This window comes from Thamnophis sirtalis, unplaced genomic scaffold, assembly GCF_051295495.1.
Source record: "Thamnophis sirtalis isolate CommonGarterSnake01/CBP01778 unplaced genomic scaffold, rThaSir2_p1.2 scaffold_6, whole genome shotgun sequence".
Taxonomy (NCBI): Eukaryota; Metazoa; Chordata; class Lepidosauria; order Squamata; family Natricidae; genus Thamnophis; species Thamnophis sirtalis.
This window is the reverse complement of record NW_028261386.1, coordinates 129,977,679-130,003,526: the sequence shown is the minus strand read 5'-3', so window position 1 is coordinate 130,003,526 and position 25,848 is coordinate 129,977,679. Positions and strand designations below refer to the sequence as shown.

At 40.8% G+C, this 25,848-nt stretch overlaps 1 protein-coding gene across 1 annotated transcript in view; it reads right to left on the bottom strand.

The window, feature by feature from the left end:
• The window catches only part of BMP5 (bone morphogenetic protein 5), a 57,387-nt gene that overhangs the window by 25,707 nt on the left and 5,832 nt on the right, over positions 1-25,848 (bottom strand). Inside the window, exon 2 of the mRNA XM_087718949.1 lies at positions 5,245-5,437. Coding sequence (XP_087575075.1) covers positions 5,245-5,437 — 193 coding nt within the window. The remainder of the gene's footprint in view (positions 1-5,244; positions 5,438-25,848) is intronic.

The following is a 25,848-nucleotide window of genomic DNA, read 5'->3' as shown; positions in this document are numbered from 1 at the left end:
GGGATAGCCTATGGAGATGACTCAAAAACTGCAACTGAACCAGAATGTAATACCTAGTCTGTTGGAAAACAATGATCATTTTGAAATTAATGCATTTTTAACAACAAGGTTCTGGGTCCATTTCAAAGAGATTATCATCTGCAGAGCCCTATATAGCATTGTTCTTCTTTATATCAGATAGATAGATGCCGGTGAGGGTCTTGCTAAGGGTCTCCCCTCCACAAGATGTGAGTTTTTCTATGATAGTCCTTAAGATGCACCACATTCTCCTTGGCATTCTGCAAAGTAGTTCAAACTTTATTCCATCAATGCTTTGATTCTAATTAATTATGAGAGAACATATAGCAATAGCAATAGCAGTTAGACTTATATACCGCTTCATAGGGCTTTCAGCCCTCTCTAAGCGGTTTACAGAGTCAGCATATTGCCCCCAACAACAATCCGGGTCCTCATTTTACCCACCTCGGAAGGATGGAAGGCTGAGTCAACTCTGAGCCGGTGAGATTTGAACAGCCGAACTGCAGTCAGCAGTCAGCTGAAGTAGCCTGCAGTGCTGCATTTAACCACTGTGCCACCTCGGCTCCTCAAAGGGGGGGAGTAATTATATTGTTTGTATATCATGCTTTGTCATAGACCACCCAGAATCTCTAGGTTGGAGTGGATTAAAAAAAGAGTCAGATTGACAAATTAATACATCCCAAAGCCATTTTCAGAAAATGAAATGATTACGGAGGGTGCTTGGTTTGGAAATATTTATTTATAAAATTTATTGGCTGCCCATCTCACCACAAGGTCACTAAGTATGTCCACCTGCCCAGAGAAATGACACAGGTAGGCTGGATAGGTGGATGTTACGTCCACTTAAGGCATCCTGCAGATTCAGAGAAAATAAGGACCTCACAGTGGTGGGATTCAAATAATTTAACAACCGATTCTCTGCCCTAATGACCATCTGGGTAGGTGGGGCTTGGTGGTCATGTGACTGGGTGGGCATGGCCAACTCAACATCACTCACGTTGATGGACGCTTCATCTTAGCTGTTACAATGTAATAAGGGTTAACCGGAGAGGCAGTTTCTGTAAGCAGGGCAATAAAGATGAGGCTAGAAACAACACCAGAATGTTTCCTTCCTGCCTTCCTTACAGGATTAGCCCTGTAAAGTGGGAAAAACAAAATAAGATGTCTTCCAACAACTGGTTCTCCCAACTGCTTAGAAAGTTAAGAACCGGTTCTCCCGAATAGGGGCGAACTTTCTGAATCCCACCACTGATCCGTTTATTATTTTTTTGAGCAATTTTATCCTACAGATTTAGATCAGTGTTTCTCAACCTTGGCAACTTGAAGATGTCCGGACTTCAACTCCTAGAATTCCCCAGCCAGCATTCGCTGGCTGGGGAATTCTGGGAGTTGAAGTCCAGACATCTTCAAGTTGCCAAGGTTGAGAAACACTGATTTAGATGGTTCTATGAGAGAAAGGGAGTGACGGAGAAGCAAGTTTTTAGCATCATCTGCACCCAGAGCACAAGCCTCTTAATGAAAGAAAACATGCAGACACTCTTTGAAGTGGAGAAAATGCAACAAAGCATCTGAGGTGGGAAAGGGAACATCTAATCAGCAGCTACCCATCACAAACGCCTGGAATAAGCAAAAAACAAAGGATACCAACATGATTGAGGGGGGGGGATAATTAAAGGTGAGTAACAGCTGGGAGCCAGATGCATGAGGTGATGTAGCAACCCACAAACCACACTGAAAACTTTAAAAGGCCCTTCAAATTCTAAGTAAAGCATCTACATCTATAGTAAAGCTTCCCTGGTAATCAAAAAAAAAGTGTTTTTAGTGTTTTGTTGATAGGAAGTGCTTAGCCAGGATAAGCTCTTTAAATAGCTACTACGCTTTTTACCGTATCTATTCTAGCTGTAAGTAAATAAAATGCCTACGAGTTGCTGCACTAAATTCTACCCCATTCAGAAGCTATTTTTCCTTGAAAAAGGAGCATCTTTATGACCTGATACTCTCAGCCACTAATCTAAAAACTGCCATTTGATTACATACTGGGGTTTTTTTTTCTTGCTCTTCCCTATGAAGGAAGGGAAAAATCTTTCATCCAACAAGGATTAGCTATTGCCAAAAGGCAAATGAAAGTATGTGCATATATAAAGAGGGGATTCCTAACACACAAATAAGCAATTATTATATGCAATTCACAGGAAAACATCACCAATAGCTAAATGAATAGGATGGACTTCTTTCCACTTCAGAGATCCTAAAGGAAAATTCACAGGTAAAACCATTTTTTCTTTCTTCTTAAAATGTCTTGGATGTACAGGGTAAACATTTTTACGACATGGACTCTTGGTCCATCAGAGCTGTGAGTTTCAGAGTGAAACAATGTTCATATTGAAAATGGTTCACATTCATTAGAGACAGTATGGCCAATCTTATCTATATGAGACTGAGCACTGAATTAGTGTTCTCTTTCTATATTTCATTTTGTTACTTCTCTTAACTGCTTTTTTCCTACCTAGATGGTTATAGGATCAACATCATCAGGTGTTTGAAAATCCGCATATATCCTTGTTTCCGTGCACCTACATAATAATCTTCTCCAAAAAAAATTTCATTTGTTGCCTCCCAGACATTACATTCCGCAATGTAAAACTCGAGGTGGCACAGTGGGTAGAGTGCAGTACTGCAGGCCATTTCAGCTGACTGCTAGTTCGGCAGTTCGGTGGTTCAAATCTCACTGGCTCAGGGTTGACTCAGCCTTCAGTAAACCGCTTAGAGAGGGCTGAAAGCCCTATGAAGCGGTATATAAGTCTAACTGCTATTGCTATTGCTATTTCTTTTTTCCTAATAGAAATATGTCAAGAGGAGCATGCACAAAATCCAACATACTACATTAAAAAATGAAGGATGGAAGAATGGAAGACACAGCACAGTTTCCAGGCAAAGGAACACCACAGAAAAAAAAATCACCCAAGGAATATAATGGCATGTGTTTTATCTCTTTAATTATTCTTCTAGACAGAGTTCATAGGGGATGGGGAGTGGGGAATCTGCAAAAGGACTGTAGCTTTTTAAATTATAATACAAATATTTTGTGGTTTCAGAATTTCAAAAACATGCTTCTCTCCTTGACAGTTTTGAGTTTGAGTTTGAGTTTAATTTTATTTATAGGCCGCCCAATCCCGGACGACTCCGGGCGGCTTACAGCAAGGGGAGGAAAAAAAACAATAAAAGAAAATAAGAATAAAAATAGGTGAAAAACAACACAGATACATTCTTTTTGGTTGGGGCTGGACCTCAACAATGAGGTCAACAGCCCCAGGCCTGCCGGAATAGCCAGGTCTTGACAGCTTTTTTGAAGGCCATGAGAGTGGGTAAGGTCCGGATTTCTGGGGGTAGCTCGTTCCAAAGGGTCGGAGCAGCCACAGAGAAGGCTCTCCTCCGGGGAGCCGCCAGCCGACATTGTCTGGCTGACAGCATCTGAAGGAGGCCCACCCTGTGGGATCTTACCGGCCGTTGGGAGGAGTGTGGCAGTAGGCGGTCTCGCAGTTTGGTTGATATGATAAGCAAATGCTGAGTATCTTTTGGTCAGAGTGCACAGTTTTGGGCTGACATCAATGCTTGACACCCTTAGTCAAAGACCAGAATCTGAGAGCCTGAGAAATAGCAATAGCACTTAGACTTATATACCGCTTCACAGTGCTTTACAGCACTCTCTAAGCAGTTTACAGAGTCAGAATATTGCCCCCAACAATTTTAGCTCCTCATTTACCAACCCTGGAAGGATGGAAGGCTGAGTAAACCTCGAGCTGGTGAGAATCAAACTGCCAAACTGCTGGCAGTCAGCAAAAGTAGTCAGCAATACTGCATTCTAACCACAGTGCCATCACGGGTCTTGTTGACTGATTGAAATACTTTCAATCAAGATCCAACTTGGACTTTTTCCTGCTTCTTTCCTTCTTTGTCAGGACTAGTTGTCCTTCAAGGGTTACAAAGAGCATAGCAGTAACATGGCAATACCCAAGTCAATGCAACAACAACAGGTGGCACATTCCAATTGGTCTTGCCAATCGTGACCCGTCAAAACCGCGCTCGACTAAACCGCGTCGCTGATGTCATCAACAGGGCGACAACAGCCAGCGCGGAGAAAGAAGGGCGCTTTAAATAGCGCTTTGAAAGCAAGCCGATTCAACTTAAGGTAAGGGTTAGGTTTAGGGTTAGGTTTAGGGTTAGGTTAAGGGTTAGGGTTAGGGTTAGGGTTAGGGTTAGGGTTAGGGTTAGGGTTAGGTTAAGGGTTAGGTTTAGGGTTAGGTTTAGGATTAGGATTAGGTTTAGGGGGATTAGGTTTAGGTTTAGGGGTTAATTTTAGGTTTAGGGTTTACAACGTGCTGTTGTCGCCCTTTTGATGATGTCAGCGACACGGTTTAGTCGGGCGTGGTTCAGTCGAGCGCAGTTTTGTCGGTGAACCCTTGCCAATGAAATACTCTTGCCAATGAAATACAATGAAATACTCTACAGCAACTATGGTAAACCTTGCAGAGACTTAAAGCATGTATGTTCCTTTACCTAAAAACACAATGCCACAAAATCACAGCAATGAAAATCCAAACAAAATCCAAAATTTACATTTGGTAGTATAATCTGCAAGAGTACCGACAGCAACGCAGCTAGCTACCAAGTTATTACTTGATCACTCAGCTCAAGGAAAACTTTTCAAACCACCTTCAACTGTTGTTGTTTTTAAAACTTCCAAGCCACTTTTGTTGGATTTTCACTGATGTTTAATTCCTTAACAAAAAGAAAAGAATCCCTTGTCCCTAAATCTGAAGAATTGAAGTTTGAAGTTTTGTTTTATTTATATGCCGCCCTATTCCCTGCAGGGACTCAGGGCGGCGAACAACTCAAACGGGGAAGGGAACATACAAATACAAGACAGATATTTAAAAATAACCAACACCCATGCTTGTCGAGAGGGGAAGGGAACTCATCAACCCCAGGCCTGCCGACATAGCCAGGTTTTAACAGCTTTTCGGAAGGCCAGGAGAGAGGTGAGGGTCCGAATCTCCGCGGGGACCTCGTTCCAAAGGGCCGGAGCTGCAACAGAGAAGGCCCTCCCCCGGGTCGTAGCCAGATGGCATTGGCTGGTAGACGGGACCCGGAGGAGGCCGACCCTGTGCGATCTAATGGGTCTTTGTGAGGTAATTAATTTAAAGTACAACTGGAAAAAAAAGTGACCTGTTTGGATATTCCTTGATGATCTGATAAATGCTAATCTTAATCGTTTCGTTCTCAAACCGGCTGTGACTTCGATCCTTGTAAATCCGAAATTCGGCTGCGGTCACTGCTTCTCCGTGAGGGATTTGAGTCAAATCAAATCGGAATTCTTTGTAGTGCCGTCGTTGGTGAGAAAAATCCTTGTCTCTTTCCACTATGAAAATAAAACGAAACGAAAAGGTTAAAAAAAAATCCACACGCCACGTGAATCCAGCACTCATTACAGGTTTTAATTTAAAATCTAAAGAGACATTCAAGCGAATCAAAAGTCACAAGGTCAAAGGGGCTAGGGCCTCAGAAAGGGAATCATTCGTCAAAAAAGAACACAAAAATAGACTATGTATTTAAAAGTAATAAAGCTGTGGGCAAAAGAAAGTCTCCACATGTTAGACAAGAATTATGAAACTGGGTTGGTTCATCTTTCTATATGAGCAGGAATTACTAGCAGATGATCTTGGCATGGATGCTTGGACAGAATTTGAGGAAACGAAGCTGGCCAGGGCTTTGGCTGAAGTCGTAACATATTACATGGATGCTTGTTCCATTCTCATGCGGTGGGATTCGTATCCCCAGCTATATTTGCTCGGCAAATGAAACCATATTGAAAACCTTGTTTGCAGAGCGACTTCTATCCGGAGCAGGATGCTCATTAGACAAAAATATTAGTCACGAGCTCCCTGAATTGTTTTGAACAAGTCATTCTTGCTGCATCTGTTGTTCATCCTAATGGCAGGACTAGTGACTCATGTACAGGAGGAGTGGTTAACCTGAGACCCCCAAACCATCTGGGGCCTTTCAGCCTCTTCTCTGCAGTTCCCAGTTCTGACCACTAACCACAATTGCTGGAAATTGGAAGCCTGGTTTCCTATCATTGTGAGGTGCAAAATACATAAAAATGGTCATTTACACCCCAAAAGTGGCTTAATATAGTTTTATTTAAACACACACACACACACACACACACACACACACACACACACACACACACACACACACATGTTCCACCCACTCTACTCTGAATCCTGGCTCTACCCTTTCTCTCACCTAGAATTAAATCCTTGTTGCTAATACCCCGGGTATTAATGGATCTGCGATTGTGAATGCAACGCCTAATTAATCCATACACATAACACCTCACAAATGTCATTGCTTCCTGTTAAGAGAGATACAAGGTCTTGGTGTGGCTGGCTTCAATCTCTACATCCCCTGCAGAAGCAGGAAAGTAAACCAATCACTTCTAGGTGGCGGAGGTTACTGTAAGCTGACGGAGAACAAAGCACACATCTTCACAGCTTCAAACCAACGGGATGATGGGTGTGTTTTCACGAAATTCTTAGGTTATCTGACAAGCAGAGGTCAGAGGTTCCAAGAGTTTTGTCTTGAAATTACTAAGTGCTCTTCGGCTGGCTGATAATTGAAAGCAGAGGCTAGAAATATCAAAGGAGGTAGGTGATAGATAAGTCACAGATAAATGGAGAGACTCTAGTTCTGATGGCCTCAAAGGGCAGAGGCTCCAGGAATTCCCTGTTGTGTGGTATCAGTCATGGTACCTATCCCTATCTTTCTCTTCTATCATTATCCAAGACCGGCGTTTCCCTGATCTCTTGGATCTTCAGGCATCCTCCAAGGATGCAGAAGAAAACCTGAACTTCCATAGAGGGTTAGAAATAGGAACCCACCAGAATGAAAAATGTCTGTTTCATTCAGTATGGACAGTTGCAAAAAGTATAAACTCTTGAGTATTATCCGTAACACTACAATAACCAGCAAGCTAATGAAGGAACTAGAGGCCACCAGATTGAATCCCATTCTAGAACATAATTATTTTCTTACTCATCTCTGATCCTGAATGCCACAATCTCCTTCACACTGACTGCGGCTACATGCAATGCAAATCGGTCACAGCACATAGAAATAGCAATAGCAATAGCAGTTAGACTTATATACCGCTTCATAGGGCTTTCAGCCCTCTCTAAGCGGTTTACAGAGTCAGCATATCGCCCCCAACAACAATCCGGGTCCTCATTTTACCCACCTCGGAAGGATGGAAGGCTGAGTCAACCCTGAGCCGGTGAGATTTGAACAGCCGAACTGCTGAACTAGCAGTCAGCTGAAGTAGCCTGCAGTGCTGCATTTAACCACTGCGCCACCTCGGCTCTATTTCCTAACTTTCCCCAAGACACACCTTTTACTTACGTTAATTTAAATTATACTGAATGAACAGGATTAGGAGAAACAATTAAAAAAAAACCCTGCCTTCATATACCTGCTTTGAATCCAACAATCTCCGAAGGAAACATAGATGAGGTAGCAATGCCTGAATGGTCATTTTAGGATATGGAGTTTGCTGTTTAATTGAAACATTTTTATGTTCCAAGTTAAACACCTCGAATCGTTTAGAAAAATAAGTAAAGATGGGATAAAAATACTTAAAAATAAGTGCATGGTTAAGGCATTTTGGATAAAAATATGGTGGATTATGCAAAATATCTTTAAAAGAAGGATAAAGTTTACTCCTCAGTTATTCTTACTAGGTATAGGTACTGACTTTACAGTGGTAGAGACTAACTTGATTCTGCACCTAATAACTGCAGCAAGACTGTTGGTGGCGCAATACTGGAAGAAGGAAGACTTGCCTACAACTCAAGAATGGACATTGAAAGTTACAAACTTAGCCGAGATGGCTAAAATATCGGCATATCTTAAAGATCACTCAAATGAGAGATATAAACGAGACTGGAAAAAATGGATTGACTATATGCAAAATAAATACGGGACCAAGAAATTCCAGTTAGCCTATGCTTAAGATCAGAAATGATTTAAATTGTTTAAAGTTGGTTCAGCAAGAAGAAGCTAAGGTCAATGTAGAATGTTATTAATTTTTTTTATTTCTTTTTTTTTTCTCAATTGATTTTAGACTGTGTTTGTTAGAAATCCATACCGTGTACGGGTTCTGGGAATAGCAATAGCAATAGCAGTTAGACTTATATACCGCTTCATAGGGCTTTCAGCCCTCTCTAAGCGGTTTACAGAGTCAGCATATCGCCCCCAACAATCCAGGTCCTCATTTTACCCACCTCGGAAGGATGGAAGGCTGAGTCAACCCTGAGCCGGTGAGATTTGAACCGCCGAACTGCAGGACTGCAGTCAGCTGAAGTAGCCTACAGTGCTGCATTTAACCACTGCGCCACCTCGGCTCTAAAGCTAACATTATATATGGCAATTGGTGAAATTGCAGGCTCAGAAGATACCCCTCACCTTGTATTATTGCTCTACTTTAACTTTAACTTAAATTCGGGGGTGGGGAAGGTGGAGAGGGGTAAAAAATTTTTTAAAAAAAGTGCATGATCCATTAAAAGTAAAATCAAAAGGCTTTGAACACAATTGGGAATTTTGTTAAGTACAATATAAACCAAGAGTCTTCACCTCAAATTACCGTGAATGCTGGTATTAAAGTCTGCAGCGAGAAAATGGAATAATCCAGGATGCCTCCAAATATAAATTTATTTATTTTTTTAAAAAAAACTATTGCAAAACAACCAAGGCAAGATCTCATTCCAAACCTCCAAGTGGTTCCATACCTTCAGAGAGCTCCACTCATCAACTCATCAACAGAGTCCCAGTGGGAGTGGGCGGCATACAAATGTTAATAAACTCAACTCAAACTCATCAACTGTATTTGATGCTGATGACAATATTACACACCCTGACACAGGGCAGGAACTACCCTCGGTTCCACCACAAAACCGCGGTAGACAAAAGCGCGTACGTGACGTCATCACAGCGTGACGAAAACATCGCGCTGTGAGCGGTAAATGTAAAATTAAAGCGAAAACCATACCCTAACCCCCCCAAACCTAACCCTAAACCTAACCCTAAACCTAACCCTTAACCTAACGCTAAACCTAACGCTAACCCTTAACCTAACGCTAAACGTAACCCTAACGCTTAACGTAACCCTAAACCTAACCCTAACCCTTAACCTAACCCTAACCCTAACCCTAAACCTAAACCTAACCCTTACCTTTATGTGAATCGGCTTGCTTTAATTTTATTTTTATTTCAATTTTTAATTTTTTTCGTCGTGCTGTGATGACGTCACGTACGCGCTTTCGTCGAGCGCGCTTTTGTCGACCGCAGTTTTGACGGGTCACGACTACCCTCATCCTTTCAGACAGCCTCCTTTCTTCCAATCACCAAAGTGAGCAGTCCACAGTGGTTCCAGTCACAATGGCACCCTGATTCAAAGCCACACTCTGTCGTACTTTGCTTTAGTTCCGAGTCATACCTTTCCCCTAGTTGAATGGAGGACCTAAAGTGTCCACCTGAGGTTGGAAAGCTATCATCTCACCTCATCAGCCATCCTTCCTCTGCAGGAAGGCGTGCCAAGGTTGCTTACAGCATTCTGACCCGCTCCCTCCAAAGCACCACTGCAGGCTTTTGGACAATGACTACAAGATTGTGAGTTCAAGACCTGAGATATCTTTAACTTTAACTTTTAATAGCAATAGCAATAGCAGTTAGACTTATATACCGCTTCATAGGGCTTTCAGCCCTCTCTAAGCGGTTTACAGAGTCAGCATATCGCCCCCCACAGTCTGGGTCCTCATTTCACCCACCTCGGAAGGATGGAAGGCTGAGTCAACCTTGAGCCGGTGAGATTTGAACCGCTGAACTGCAGATAACAGTCAGCTGAAGTGGCCTGCAATACTGCACCCTAACCACTGCACCACCTCGGCTCTTCCATAATAAATATATATGCCGCCCAATCCCGTAGGACTCCGTAGATATGAATTCTTTAAAAACTCTTGAGGTCAGTTTGACATGGCTTTATTGTTTGGTCCAACTGTCAACATCCACATCTGGGTCAACTGGACAAGGTTATAGCCCTCTCTTCTCTTGTAGCATGCCAGCAAGTGATTCTTCACTCCACCACACACATTCCTAGCGATACTGGAAAAATATTCTGTCCCGGGAGGGCAGCTGATCATTGACCAAAAACTTTTTATTATTTGAACAGACAAGTGCCAAAACAGGCAGGGCAAGAAGATCATAATTAAATCGGTGGAGGAATTGAAGCAGAATTTTGGAACCTAGTCTGTCTTTTTTTCCTGCTCCTTTTGGTGTTTAAGTGCTACCTGCAGCTGGACACAACCATTTCAGTGTGTTTACTCACAAAATATCAGCAGGAAATTACACTGCTCATGTCTGGCCGCATGCCACACAGTTGTGCAATCTCTAGTGGCTACAGCGATGGAAAAATAAGAAACCGAGCAACCAAAACACTTCCTACATCTCCATCCCTAGTTAAGTTTTTGCTTGGAACACTCTTCAAAACAAACATATATATAGAACTCGGCTGAATCCGTATTTTAAAATGATTATTAGTTGGTTGCTCAAATGAAACTAAGAGGGCCTATTAGTAAAATCAACCACCATAAGCTGTTTTACATTCAAGAGGTTTAAAACCTTCCATAATATTTTTAAATGGATATTAAAAGTTTTTTAGCTGTTTGCTTTCCAAGTTTATTACTGCTGAAAAGTAAATGTATTTTGTTACAAGCATGCCTTTGAGGAATTGGGCTACTAAAGCATTTACGTTTTTTTAAAAATATCTTTGTCAGAATTTATACTTCTCTGAAGAACTTAAGACAGAGAATAGTTCCGACTCTTTTCAAATACCCCAAGACATGTTAGATAAATCGCTGTTAAGCAAAATGACCCTTTGAACTCTGAGTTCATGTAACTTCATTGTATGCTTGTTCAGCTACTTAAAACCCAATCAACTGTGTGTATGTGCTTCCTCTCTCAAATAATCTTTGACAGAGACTTATCTCCACCCTGAGCATCACGAAGTCTTTTTTTTTTACAAACTATCTTATTCTTAGTATTTTCTGATAAGAGCTTATGCTGATGTTGACTTAATTTTAATTTACTTTACTTTTTATTGCAGTTTATTTACTAACTCAATTTATATTGCAGTTTATTTACTAACTCAATTTATATGCCACCTATCTCACTATCAAGAGATTTCTTTTTTCCTTTCTTCATTAAAAAAGGGGGGAGCCTAAAGATGCTAGCCCCCAACCAGTGGTGGGATTCAAATAATTTACCAACCAGTTCTCTGCCCTAATGACCAGCTGGGTAGGCGAGGCTCGGTGGTCATGTGATCATGTGGGCATGGCCAAGTCAATGTCCTCAGTTCGATGGGCGCTTCGACTTATTTGTTACAATGGTAATAAGGGTTAACCGGAGAGGCAGTTTCTGTAAGCAGGGCAATAAAGATTAGGCTAGAAACAACACCAGAATGTTTCCTTCCTGCCTTCCTTACAGGATTAGCCCTGTAAAGTGGGAAAAAACAAAAGGAGATTTCTTCCAACAACCAGTTCTCTGCCCTAATGACCAGCTGGGTAGGCGGGGCTCGGTGGTCATGTGATCATGTGGGCGTGGCCAAGTCAATGTCACTCAGGTCGATGGGCACTTATTACAATGGTAATAAGAGTTAACTGAGAGGCAGTTTCTGTAAGCAGAGCAAAAAAGGTTAGGCTAAAAACAACACCACAATGTTTCCTTCCTGCCTTCCTTACAGGATTAGCCTTGTAAAGTGGGAAAAAGCAAAAGATTTCTTCCAAAAACCGGTTCTCCGAACTGCTTAGAAAGTTACCAACCAGTTCTTCCGAATAGGTGTGAACTGGCTGAATCCCACCACTGCTGTGTGAATATATTCCTCGTAGCAACAATGAACCCAATGACTTCAAGTGGTAGACCTTATCCAGCCCACAGATGATAGGTTGCTGACCATGATCCTAAAAGGAAGTTACAGTAGCACATACAAGTGGTTATTCAACATCACTAGGAGACTCAGCAGACATGATTAGAAATGCTTTAATTTTTACGGCCTTAACCAGTTTAACAATGCATGCTCTTAAAGAGCTCTGTAAAAATTTGACTGTATGCAATGATTCACCACGTGAATCTTCCAAGTCTCTCTCTCTCTCTCTCTCCCCCCCCCCCTCTCTCTCTCTCCCTCTCTCTCTCTCCCTCTCTCCCTCTCTCCCTCTCTCTCGGCCTGAATTGCCCTTTCTCTGTCTCCAAGAGAAGAATAACATTATTAATAGTCACATGATTATCATTCATTCTCTCCTATATGAAAATGAACACCAGTTCAGGGTGTACATTAGATGAGTTTGATGGGAAATCTGGAGGTCATAGTGCTTCAAAATACCAAAAAGCATCACACGGGGAAAGGATATTGTATACAGACCCAAGTTTTATATGACCTTACTTTATTATTTGTTGAAATTTGAAATAATTTTGCTAGTTGGTTCATAGCCTGTAGCCAGACCTTTCCAGAACTCAAGAGTTCAACTCTCTGGCTATGGAACCTGAGTTAATTTTGCATTGGATGTCGAATTAAATAGAAGCCCTTTGATTTCTTGCTAGTTTCTTAGGCCCTAAATGCACACAGATGTATGGGACGTGTAGCCCACAAGACCTATTTTCCACCTTCAAAATGGAAATTCCTCTAAAGAATTGAGCTAACACTACCTTTTCAGTCATGGAAACTTTGGGAAATTAATACCATACAGGTATAGAATACAGAATACAGAAAGAGGTCTGTTTCAAACTGGAAAGACAAATTTTCCACATTTGCTCCATATCCTGTTAGAAAGGCAGTCCTTTTCTCTAAGTTCTGATTAGTGGGAGTGTAAGGTGAGTCCATAATTGTCCATAGGTTCAAATAAATTGTTCCGCCTAGTTAAGAGGGGAAAAACAAGAGGAAAATCAAGCTATATTACATTGCTTAGGGCACCAGCTGAACTTGACTTTAGTTGTGTTGACAGGAAAAAGGGGTGCGATGAAAAGAAACCATCTTAAAAAGCTGCAGAGGAACATGATCCAAAGAAGTTGGAGAAAGCTGTGAAACATTCGCTGTTGTTAACAATGTGAAATTCATTTTGGAAATACCAGTTCTAATTATACTCCTAACTCTGCCCTTTTTGAGTTTCTGAGAGCCAAAATCTGCTTTGACTTACACATGTCCTCACTACAACTTTTGACACCCCCTTCAAAACAGTGGGCAAATTGTGACTCAGATGTGAATGGAGTTGGAAATTAAGTCTTTAAAATCATCATCATCTCTCTCTCTCCGGCTGATAGCCCATGTCTTCCAGTTTGCAACAGAAAGACAGCAAACATAATTAGCCATGCCAGCTTTGCTGAAACCAGCTACTGATGGGCTTCTGTCATCTCTAAATGGTTTCTAATTCATTCCAACTAATTGTTAGAAAAAAATACTCTTCAACATGATAACTGCTGTTCGTTTTTCCTCTTTCCTCCCATGTGTTATTCTTTTTGTATCCTGCCTTTTTTTGCTGCATGCTTGGGACAAGGATTTCATGTTTAATTAACAGGCTTTTTAAAAATGAGACATAAATATTTGAGTCACGTCTACATAAAATAAACAGTCAACAGAATACAGTACTGTACATCTATCTATCTATCTATCTATCTATCTATCTATCTATCTTTCTATCTTTCTATCTTTCTATCTTTCTATCTTTCTATCTTTCTATCTTTCTATCTTTCTATCTTTCTATCTATCTTTCTTTCTATCTTTCTATCTTTCTATCTATCTTTCTTTCTATCTTTCTATCTTTCTATCTATCTTTCTATCTATCTTTCTATCTTTCTATCTTTCTATCTTTCTATCTTTCTATCTTTCTATCTTTCTATCTTTCTATCTTTCTATCTTTCTATCTTTCTATCTATCTTTCTATCTTTCTATCTTTCTATCTTTCTATCTTTCTATCTTTCTATCTTTCTATCTATCTTTCTATCTTTCTATCTTTCTATCTTTCTATCATCTTTCTATCTTTCTATCTTTCTATCTTTCTATCTTTCTATCTTTCTATCTTTCTATCTTTCTATCTTTCTATCTTTCTATCTTTCTATCTTTCTATCTTTCTATCTTTCTATCTTTCTATCTTTCTATCTTTCTATCTTTCTATCTTTCTATCTTTCTATCTTTCTATCTTTCTATCCTTTAATTAATTAATTAATTCCCCCCCCCTCTTCCTTTACGATGACTCAAGGCAGCTTGTTCCATGCTACACCTTGCAAAAGAGGCTAAAAAGATCATTACTGCCAACAAATTAGACCCAGAATGGAAGCAATTATTTCAATGGGACATTTATAATTCCTGTTGGGATGCAGTTCAGATAATTCCTGATCCTTGGGCATATTATATAGGATCAGTGGGAACCTAGTTTAATAGACTGCAGTCAACTGAACTCTAGTCTCCTTTAGATCATTAATAACAATCACTTTCCAAATATGGGGGCAACAAGAGTTATTTTTTTTTCCAGAGTCACAAAGGCCATTTATTTATATTTTCACCATCTGGCACATTTTCTTTATTTATTCAGCAGATCTATACATGCTACAATCAGCAAATTCTCAGCAGTTCGTAATAGTAATTCAGCAGCCAATGATACAATAGAATATCTACAGTTCTATTGCCTTGTTGCATTTTTAACGAAATGCTATGCTCCAAGTTTGGGAGGTTTTGAAAGCTAAGACTTCCATAGAATTGGTGCCCACAATGAGAACCACAATCTCCCGCATCTTGTGAAAGTGGGGAACCAGTTGTAGTTTCTCGTGGAGAAAACAATGGTTGAGCTATATAAGATGTAATAAAGAAAAATAATGCATTCTAGTATACATGATAGGAGTGGATTGTAGTTGATATCTGCTATGCAGGATTTACATTGAGGAAATGTCTCCTATATTCTTAAATAGCAATAGCAGTTAGACTTATATAGCGCTTCATAGGGCTTTCAGCCCTCTCTAAGCGGTTTACAGAGTCAGCATATCGCCCCCACAGTCTGGGTCCTCATTTCACCCACCTCGGAAGGATAGAAGGCTGAGTCAACCTTGAGCCGGTGAGATTTGCCAAACTGCAGATAACAGTCAGCTGACGTGGCCTGCAGTACTGCACCCTAACCACTGCGCCACCTCGGCTCTAAAGCTAACATTATATACGGCAATTGGTGAAATTGCAGGCTCAGAAGATACCCCTCATCTTGCATTATTGCTCTACTTCCATGCCATACTATTAAAATAAATAGATGGCTTGTGACATGAGTATTTAGTGAAAACCTGATGCTCTTTTCTATCTTCCTGATTAGCCAAATCCTCAGCAGTGCAAAGCTAGCTGTAAGTGTGAGACAACCTTACATGACATTTTTTTTCATGAGGCTATGAAGTTAGTTTAATTCTTTTTAAGAAAGTGCGATCCCATCCAGTGCGACCCCACAAAGTTGGCCTCCTTAGGGTGCCGTCGGCCAGACAGTGTCGGCTAGCGACCCCCAGGGGGAGGGCCTTCTCTGTGGGAGCCCCTTCCCTCTGGAATGAGCTGCCTCCGGAGTTTCATATAATCCACGACCTCCGGTCCTTCCGATGCGCCCTAAAAAGTTGGCTTTTCCAGCAAGCCGGCCTGGCCTGAACTAAACTGTCTTTTGTGAGCCGCCCGGAGTCCTCCAGGAGTGGGCGGCATACAAGACAAATAAATAAAATAAAAATAAATAAATAAATTGTTAATTTGAATTGCATTTTTTTAATGTTATTGTTAATCTTAATTGGGTTTGTTTTTTGGATACTCTAATTTTTTTAAACTTTTGTAATATGTCTTTTTTTTAAATGTTGTACGCCGCCCTGAGTCCTTGGGAGAAGGGCGGCGTATAAATCCAATAAACAAACAAACAAATAAGATTCTGATCTTGAGAATACCTAAGTACCCTAATACCCATATTTGAAGTCATGGGGGATAAGTGTTGTTTGACGATTGTTCCAGGCATGTTCCACTCACTTGATTTCAGTTTACATTGGGTAGATACAACATGGAGGTGACCCTCGACCTTCTGAGAACTGCCTCATTTATACATTGCATAAACATAATAAAAAGGAAACGCACATGGATTTTTTAAATCTTTTTTTTTATTTAAGAAATGAAATACTTTCCCAGAAATATGTGGTGAGAAATTGTTCCAGGTTGGTATCTTAATTCTTACTGGAAAGCCAGCTCATTATAAAAATATATAAGCATCTGAATATCTTCCTGGAGAAATGGTGCCTCACTTCATTGATGTAAATGTATCTTTATAACTACTGAATAAAGGCAGTCTTTTTATACGGTGTTGGATGAAGTATTCAGTATATATAGCATATACTCAGCATTCGGGGTATAACATACTGAAAAATAGAGGAAATTTGTGCATGTTATGTTGAGAGAGTAGAGGTCTTAACCTCATTGTGATGTAAAACTGAATACATTGTGGTTATTTGGATTTAGAGTTTTACATTTCCCAATTAGGAACTGTAGCTCAGTTATACAACAGTTTGTATATAGAAGATTCCTGAGCCTAAATCCTGTCATCTCTAGTTTTTCTGGTTTTGTTCCGTTGAAGATCCAGACACTTGGTAATGGGAATAGGCTTTCCTTCGACGAGACCTGAACCTATCCCATCATTTAGGACAGAGAAGGCAGCAAAGTGTTGAGAATGAAAAGGGCCAATCAGTGTTCTAAATGTTCATCACCAATGATGACATCAGCAGCAGCAGCATGGATATATCACAGCACAGGTACAGAGTACCAGTAGCTCAGCTCCTGAAACCTTGAAACGCTGCTGTCCAGTTTGAGTAGGCAATATAGGACTACGTAGCTCAACAGCCTGTCTTAACAAAAAGCAAGAATTCTTGTTCCAGATGTATGCCCCTTAGAAGAATTATAATTTTACTACATGGTGGTTTATATTTCTTGATTAATGCTTTTGCAAACCACTACACCTTTCTTCCAAAACAAACAGGAAAACCCTTTATCACCCTAAAGAAAGTACTTCTCCTTTTCAACAACAAAATTGAAATCTACTTAATTGACTATTTTACTTTTCACTGAAAAAAATCCAGGGTTCAAAGCTAAAAGAAATCCCCAAGACAAAGGACTTCAGTCTCGGTAATTCTTATTATTAGCTTTCACTTTCTCCACCATGAATATTTTCTAAAAAAAATAAATAAATACCTCTCATTTAAGAATGGTAGAAGTCAATGCAATTAAATTAACAGTAGGGATCAGATGTTCAGGAGATAAAAAGAGATTTAAAATGAGATCAGGATTTGAATGAATGCAGAGCATTGATTTGTCAAAACCCAAGGAGACTCCTTATTTAAAGTTACTCTTTAAGAAAATGGTGTAGAGCAGTGGTTCCCAAACTTGGCAACTTTAAGACTTGTGGACTTCAACTCCCAGAATTCTCCAGCCAGCTCAGCACAGCTCAGCACAGCTGGCTGGAGAATTCTGGGAGTTGAAGTCCACAAGTCTTAAAGTTGCCAAGTTTGGGAACCACTGGTGTAGAGAAACAGTTGCTTCCAAAGATGTAAATCAAGATAGAAACTTGGATCAATACTGCTTTCCCCAAGTAATGCCTTACATGCTAATGATGGATGCTCCAACACCCTTCATTTGTACATACAGGGCGGGGCATAACCTTTTCCTAGGGGGTCACAGCAACACTTGTAATAACAACACAAATAATTCATACACCTGTTTTGTTCCAATTATCAGTAACCCAATCCGGATGACGTTTCAATTTGTTTGCAATCCATTTTCGATTGATAAACGTCGCTCCAGCATCGCGAGCCTCTCGAAAGGCAATGCATTTTATTCTGTCAATGATCCTTTGTTCTTCCGAATCGAATTTTCCAGCCATTCTTAAAGCAAATTTAACATTTAATAGCTCATTCAATTCAGTTTTTTATGGGCTTTAAAATGAGGTGTCGCGGAAGTTGTAAACTGCTGTCGATCTTGCTGTGACCCCCTAGGAAAAGGTTATGCCCCGCCCTGTATATTGCAGACGTGGGTTGCTTCCAGTATGGCGGTAGCGACAGGCTCCACCCACCTGCCCGGACGCTTCTGCACATGCACAGAAGCATCACACAAACACGAGACAATGCGTCAGCGAACCAGTAGTAAAACCAGTAGATAACCACTGATATATTGCCCATACAACCGTTCACTTACATTTATTTTTTTACAAAAAACCAAGACGCACAGGCAGACACGAACCTACACACACATTTGGGAAGGTTACGAAGTTAAACACAAGACCAGCAGTGACATTTTAAGAAACCTCTGACTTGGCATGAGAGCCAACCACAGCTATGGCTGAAAGGTTCTTGTGTCAGCTTTGCCCAGAAATGATTTTGATCCTCAGCCAAAACCAAACTTGGCCCCATAACCAACACCCCACCAAAAGAAACAAAACGGTTGTCAGTCTGCCTGCTGATTTTGGTGGTTTATCAGATTCTTCAGCGTGGGCTGTTATTTTAAGAGATGAGCAAATGGGGGAACCCCCACTGCCTGCCGAACAAAATATCAACTTTGAAAGGCAAGGAAGCTCTTACAAATTTGACTCTGGACAAGAGCCTTCGTTGTTGGAAGTGACTCCCTTTTTCCTTCTCTTCTGATCTCAGCTTCTCTTTGTACATCGCAGCCACCCTCATCCCTTGATCTGTGGTTTCCAAAGAGCAAGTCCTTGATGGCTTAGTAGCTGCTTTGTGTTCTTCCTGCACATCCACACCTTGGGATAGGAAAGGATCATAGCAATAGCAATAGCAGTTAGACTTATATACCGCTTCATAGGGCTTTCAGCCCTCTCTAAGCGGTTTACAGAGTCAGCAACTTGCCCCCACAGTCTGGGTCCTCATTTCACCCACCTCAGAAGGATGGAAGGCTGAGTCAACCTTGAGCCGGTGAGATTTGAACCGCCGAACTGCAGATCACAGTCAGCTGAAGTGGCTGCAGTACAGCACTCTAACCACTGCGCCACCTCGGCTCATTGGCTGGAATGAAAGGATTTGCCTATGGAACTGTAGTAAAGCATTCACTCCAATACTTTTTATATCTTTTTAAAATTATTTAATTAAGAAGGGGAGGTGGAAGATAGCTGGAGTGAGGCAAGGCTTAAGTAGAGGTCTCATCTCTCTTTCTAAAAATGCCCCCGGATACCAAATGGCCCTTATAAATTTTGGTAGAAAGCAAACATTTGAGGAACTGGGAGGATGTCCTGCAGGAAGAAATGGCATGCCACTAGAATTCTGTAAACTGGTTCATTGCAACTGAGCGTGTCTTCTGATTTCTTTTTAAACAAGGCTCATGATGGGTTCTCCCAATTCCTGATGTGCAACATCTCTCAAAAGTTGTTACCTCCTGGTGCAAAGCAGCAAAGCAACCATCTTTACTTTAGTCTTGGCTAGCCTGTTCCATTAATTTCAATCCTAAGAATATCTAAATCCGAATCCAATTTTTTGCTGACTTAAAGTCCAAATAATAATTAGCGATTGTAGGAACTCAACAGGCTCACTAATTAAGAGTAGATGCTACTACAGCCTACTAAAACTCTTCGTGAGCCTGTAATTTAACACAAAGGGGAAGGGGAGGAGAACACTTAAAAAGAACAATGAAGACAGAAGGATTATATATTTTTTGAATTAGAAAGTTAATTTTATTGGCTGATCTGAGATATGCTTGTCAGAGTTAAACTTATAAAAAATGTAAGTGATAACCACATAAGTATTATCATTCTATCTCCTAATTCACATATCATCCTAAACTGCAATGGATTTGCTTGTGTGATTTCAATAAGGCCATAAAAGCGGCAATGTTTAACTAGATTTGATTTTGGGAGACTTAACAACTTTCATCCTGCTTAACACATGTTAATACATGAGACCACCAGGAAATTTGAGAGCTTCAGTGATTAATCACCACAGTACTATTGACAAAGAATCATCCATGAACTTATCAAAAATTGGCATCAGCTCCACAGAGCTTTTACCTTTTATCTTTTGTTCAATTCTGCTTTAAAAACCTTGGCTTACTATTACATATGAACTAAAATCCTCATTACACCATCAGCTGGTTGCTTGTAGGTATGAAGGGAATAATATAGATCAAATAACGAACACTACTTTCACATTATCTCATTTCAAATGCAATCACAGAAAGAATTTGGGCATGACAATTGAGCAGTTAGTCATCACAATTAAGGTTTGCATTGAAGATATCACAGGCACCACAACTATGAGGCCAACATTAAAAAGACATTACTTCTCTAGTTTGCTACCTTGAATTATTTCATTATCAGGCATAAAACCAGAGTTGGTATTCTGCTGGTTCTCATTTATTTATCAGCACAAATACAACAAATGTAACAAAAAGGCAACAGTAAAAATATTGGTTTTCTGTCTGGATGGTCTCTTGTGACGAGCCGAAGGACAGAGAATGGAAGCAATTAGATTCCTCCCATAATTGGGGCATACCAGGGGTTGTGACACTATATATATAGTGATCGAGCCGAAGGACAGAGAATGGAAGTAGTGATCTTCCTCCCATATTTGTGCATACCGGGGGTTGTGACTTTAAATATATACCTTTCACCCTGGCCTGGCTGATAAGGAGTCGAGCTCTGTAGCTCAATGGTTAACACATCTGCCTTAGAGGCAATACAGCACAGGTTCGATTCCCAGTAAGGGTATGGCTAGCTGATGAGAGCTAAATAGCTTGAAATAGATCTATACTAGTCTCCCTTTATTTATTTATCAGCACAAATATAACTCTGTGTGTGTGTGTGTGTGTGTGTGTGTGTGTGTGTGTGTGTGTGTCTTTGGTTATTCGGGATTTCTCCCGCGTAAAATTGGAGGTGTCTTGGCGACGTTTCGACGATGATGAATGAGACTTCGTTGAAACATCGCCAGGACACCTCCAATTTTACGCGGGAGAAAACCCGAATAACCAAAGACCTACATACTAACAGCCGCGAAAACCTCAGAAAACAAATAGATGATAGATGATAGATAGATAGATAGATAGATAGATAGATAGATAGATAGATAGATAGATAGATAGATAGATAGGTAGGTAGGTAGGTAGGTAGGTAGGTAGGTAGGTAGGTAGGTAGGTAGGTAGGTAGATTTTCTAGACCTTATCAACAGCTCCCAGGCATCATCTGCAGTATCTCCGTATTAATATATCTCAAGTGCCGACCACCCTGAAACTCCTTAATCCATTTTAAAAAAATGAACGACAATTAGAACAACCAAACATGGCCTGCAAATTTCTCCACTAGATGACGATAAAGAAAAAATGTTATTATTTGCTGCCCATCTCATGATTCTCTGGATTGTTGCAAACTAGTTCTGGTAGACATACTCTCTTGGAATCTAGTTTGAGGCCTTAACCAGTCCATCAAACAGGCTCTCCCAAACTGGAAAAGGCATTGCTTAATAAATCCACCCTCCCTAATGTGATATCTTCCAGGTATGTTGTATCATGGCTACTATCACCACAGTCCAACATGGTTAAGATGAAATCAATTATAGGTCAACCTATCCTCCTCACAACACATCATTAGATTAATTGGTTTTTCAATTTTCAATACTTCAACCTTGCTAGACATAAGCAGCCTTCCTGAACAGGTTTTCTGTTCAGATATTCTGTCTATATTTTCGCAGTTTGCAGTTAGACTTATATACCGCTTCATAGGGCTTTCAGCCCTCTCTAAGCGGTTTACAGAGTTAGCATATTGCCCCCACAGTCTGGGTCTTCATTTTACCCACCTCGGAAGGATGGAAGGATGAGTCAACCTTGAGCCGGTGAGATTTGAACCGCCGAACTGCAGTTAGCAGTCAGCTGAAGTGAACTGCAGTACTGCACTCTAACCACTGCACCACCTCGGCTCTATCATTTTTTATAATATAGATATTCTCTCTATATTTTGGGGTATCTGCATGGTTCTTCTCTGTAGATATGTCAAGAAGGGATGAAATAAATTACCATTTTTTTAAAAAAAAAAATCTAAATCTTGGAAATATAAACAAGGATGACCACTATCTTCTAACTTTGATTCTCCAATACTTTCCAGAGGTAACTAGCTGACTAGTCTATCTCACCAAACCATTCCTACATTACCAGTAATTGGATTTAAAATGTTGGTTAAGATTTGGCAACGTGATTAAGTTTTATTTCCTTTTTGAGGGGAGAAATGAGTTCAAAATTACCAGCCATGATATTTCAAACACATCAGATCTGGAAAGTTGGGGACATATTTTCCATATATTCCTAACATCTTTTTAGTTGAATAATTTGAACTTCAAAGATGTACTTGTGTTGTTGTTGGCTATCACTAGTTTCCACAAATGGAGAAATAATATTGTTTATTTGCTCATCAATGTAAGTACAAAGGAACAGCAATTTTATGAAATTTGGGCGAGACAGTCTGTGACAGGAGAATGGCCACATTTACAATTGGCTGAGTTCATATCAGCCACAACAGAAGACACAAGCGTTGAATTCTTTCTTTCACATCATTTGATTTCTTTTTGATTTCTGGTAGTCTTTCATTAACAAGACTTTTTGCAAGGCCAAGACACCTCCCCACCCATATTTCTCCCCAACATATTCCTTCCATCCTCTCCCCCCAAAGAAATCTTGGAATGCCAACAGGTAGACAAAGAAACAGAGTGGTTAGTAACTGCAAGGATAAATTCTGCCCTTGAACTCATTGCAAAAAATGACTTTAACAGTTATGCATGTCTGACAGATGAACACAATTGGAACCCATTTGTGGACAGATGGTTTATGTTTATTCCTTATATAAACAATCATTCCTCAGTACAGCATTTCTCAAGACGACGCAGATTCTTTTTTCTTTTTTTTTTTTTGAATTTTTGTATCATTTTGCATAATTGATAATTGTCTTAACTGGTGACACTATTCAGGTTTGGTTAGAATATATTGTGTTCCTGTTTTTAAGTTTGGTTGGAACGATTTAAGTTGATTCAAAAATGCATTCACCTTGAGAGGGAAGCAATCTTGCAATCTCACACTTAGAGATCCTTGCAAAGAGAGACTTGCTAGAAACCACACAAACTAAATTCCTGCCAGCCATTTTAGCCGCACCCAATGGAACTCCAAATGCCCAGTTAAGAATTGAGACAGGCATGCCTCAAATTTAGGTAAGAGCCTGGAAGATGATGATCATTTATTGGCTTAAAATGCATTTCTTTCCAGAGGGACTGTCCCCACTAGTGTTGACTGACAATTTCCCATCCCCCTGGAAACAGGCAATTGATCACAAGCTGGGCTCTTATGGGCTCTCACCATTATTCTTAATGTCCCTAGGCTTTGGGCAAGCAAAGCAAGTAGTAATTAATAGAATGAGGGACATGGAGTTCCAAGAAGAACTAAATAGGTTGCCTCTCCACAGTAGGGACAGAATCAAACAGGGTGTGTGGGAATCAGCAAGATATCTAAATGACCTGATCCCCCCAAAACAAAGAATAGCTTCCTTCAGAGCCAGATTTAACATTCTTCCTTCAGCACTCCTCCAGGGCAGGTATAAGAGAACACCTATAGCAGAACACGTTTGTATATGTGGTAAAGGAGACGTGGAAGATTATTCACATGTTCTATTACACTATGAGCTATACAGAGCTTGTAGGTCTGCACATATTCTCCCCTTATTAGAGAGATTTCCAGGGAGGGCAGACAATGTTTATCTAGGCTTTCTCCTCCAGGACACTAACCTGGTTACCATGTATGCAGTGGAAAAGTTCTGTGCTGCTGCAATGTCCATAAGAAAAAAATTGGCTACAGAAGTATAGTACCATCTTGTACCAATTATCGGGACATACCTCTAACAATCTCTGGACCATTATGTTATTATCCACTTTTAATGTCAATACTTTTTAATTATATCTTAATGTTAGTATTTTTTAGTATAGTGTAAAAACTAATGTGTATTGCTGGTCTTTGACCGTAATAAAGATTTTACTTACTTACTTACACACTTAGAGATATTTGAAGGCAGTGATGGTACAATAAGGTTTTGGAGGGTCCTTTAGGCATCATAGTGAACCTATGGCCGAGGTGGCGCGGTGGTTAAATGCAGCACTGCAGGCTACTTCAGCTGACTGCTAGATCAGCAGTTGAGCGGTTCAAATCTCACCGGCTCAGGGCTGACTCAGCCTTCCATCCTTCCGAGGTGGGTAAAATGAGGACCCAGATTGTTGTTGGGGGCGATATGCTGACTCTGTAAACCGCTTAGAGAGGGCTGAAAGCCCTATGAAGCGGTATATAAGTCTACTGCTATTGCTATTGCTATGGCACACGTGTCAGAGATGGCACACAGAGCGCTGTCTTGGGGCCCACACGCTGTCGCCAGCTGCACTTCCAGGTGTCATTGCAAGCATGTGCACCAGCCTACTAGTCCAGAATGTGTGCGCGCATGGCCAGATGCTCTCTTCTGGGTTCTGTCATACACATGCACGCCAGCCAGCTGGTCTTTGAGTATGCGTGGCGGAACCGGGAAGAACAGCTAGCTACAGTGCGAATGTGCACGCGGCCAGCCGCTCTCTTCCAGATTCCATCACCCACACGCGTGAAGACCAGCTGGCTGGCAAACATGTGTGACAGAATCCAGAAGAGAGTGGCTGGCTGTGTGTGCATGCACGCCGGGCCAACTGGCTGGTGCGCATGCACACAACGGAACCCGAAAGTGTAGCTGGTTGCCATGCCCATGCACACTGGCCAGCTGCTCTCTTCTGGGTTTCGGTGTGCTGGCACACATACGCTCCTGTTTTGGCACTCTGTGCCAAAAAGTCTAGCCATCACTGCTATAGGTAGTCTTCCACTTATAACAATTTGTTTAGTGACGTTCAAAATTGCAATGGCACTGAAAAAGGTGATGTCGGATTATGTTTCACACTTATGACCATTGCAGCCTCCCTGCGGTCTAAACCTCAGATGCTTAGCAACCGGCATATATTTGGGATGGTTGTGGTGTCCCAGGGTCATTTTTTGGGGTGACCTTCTGATCAGCCAAGTCAACGGAGAAGCCAAATTCAGTTAACAGCCATGTAACTAACATTACACCTTCAGTGATTCGTTTAACAACTGTGGCAAGAAAGATCATCAAATGGGGGGCATTTAATAGCTGTCTTGCTTAGCAACAGAAATTTTGGGCTCAGCCATGGTCGTAGGTCAAGGCCTCTACCTTTTCCTTTGCTTTTCTTTCACCTCACTCTTCAAACCCTTGGAGAGGAGAGACTAGGAAAGAGAAACAAGATCCTTTCCAACTCTGTTATTCTATTCTATTCTAAACACAAGTCTAGAAGTTCCAGAACACAACTGGAGGGCCATACCATGGCTTTACCCTTCGCAGGAGCCCACTTTCTAATGCTAGTCATGGGAGGCAATGTTAATGATGGTGGTTTCTCTTTGCAGAAGAGCATTTCCTACCGCTGAAAGACTTCAGCGTTTGCATCGCAACCTCTGGCTTTGAAGTTAGAAAAATCGCCAGGGGAGCAAAGAAGAAAATTACACCTCCACAATGTAGAGCTATTTTTCATGCCTTCTTTTTTTCCCTTCAACAATAGGCAATAACCAGCAGCCGGTCTTCTTGTTCATAAAGGCCAGAGATGGCTGTCACAGTAGTCTTTACATCGGAA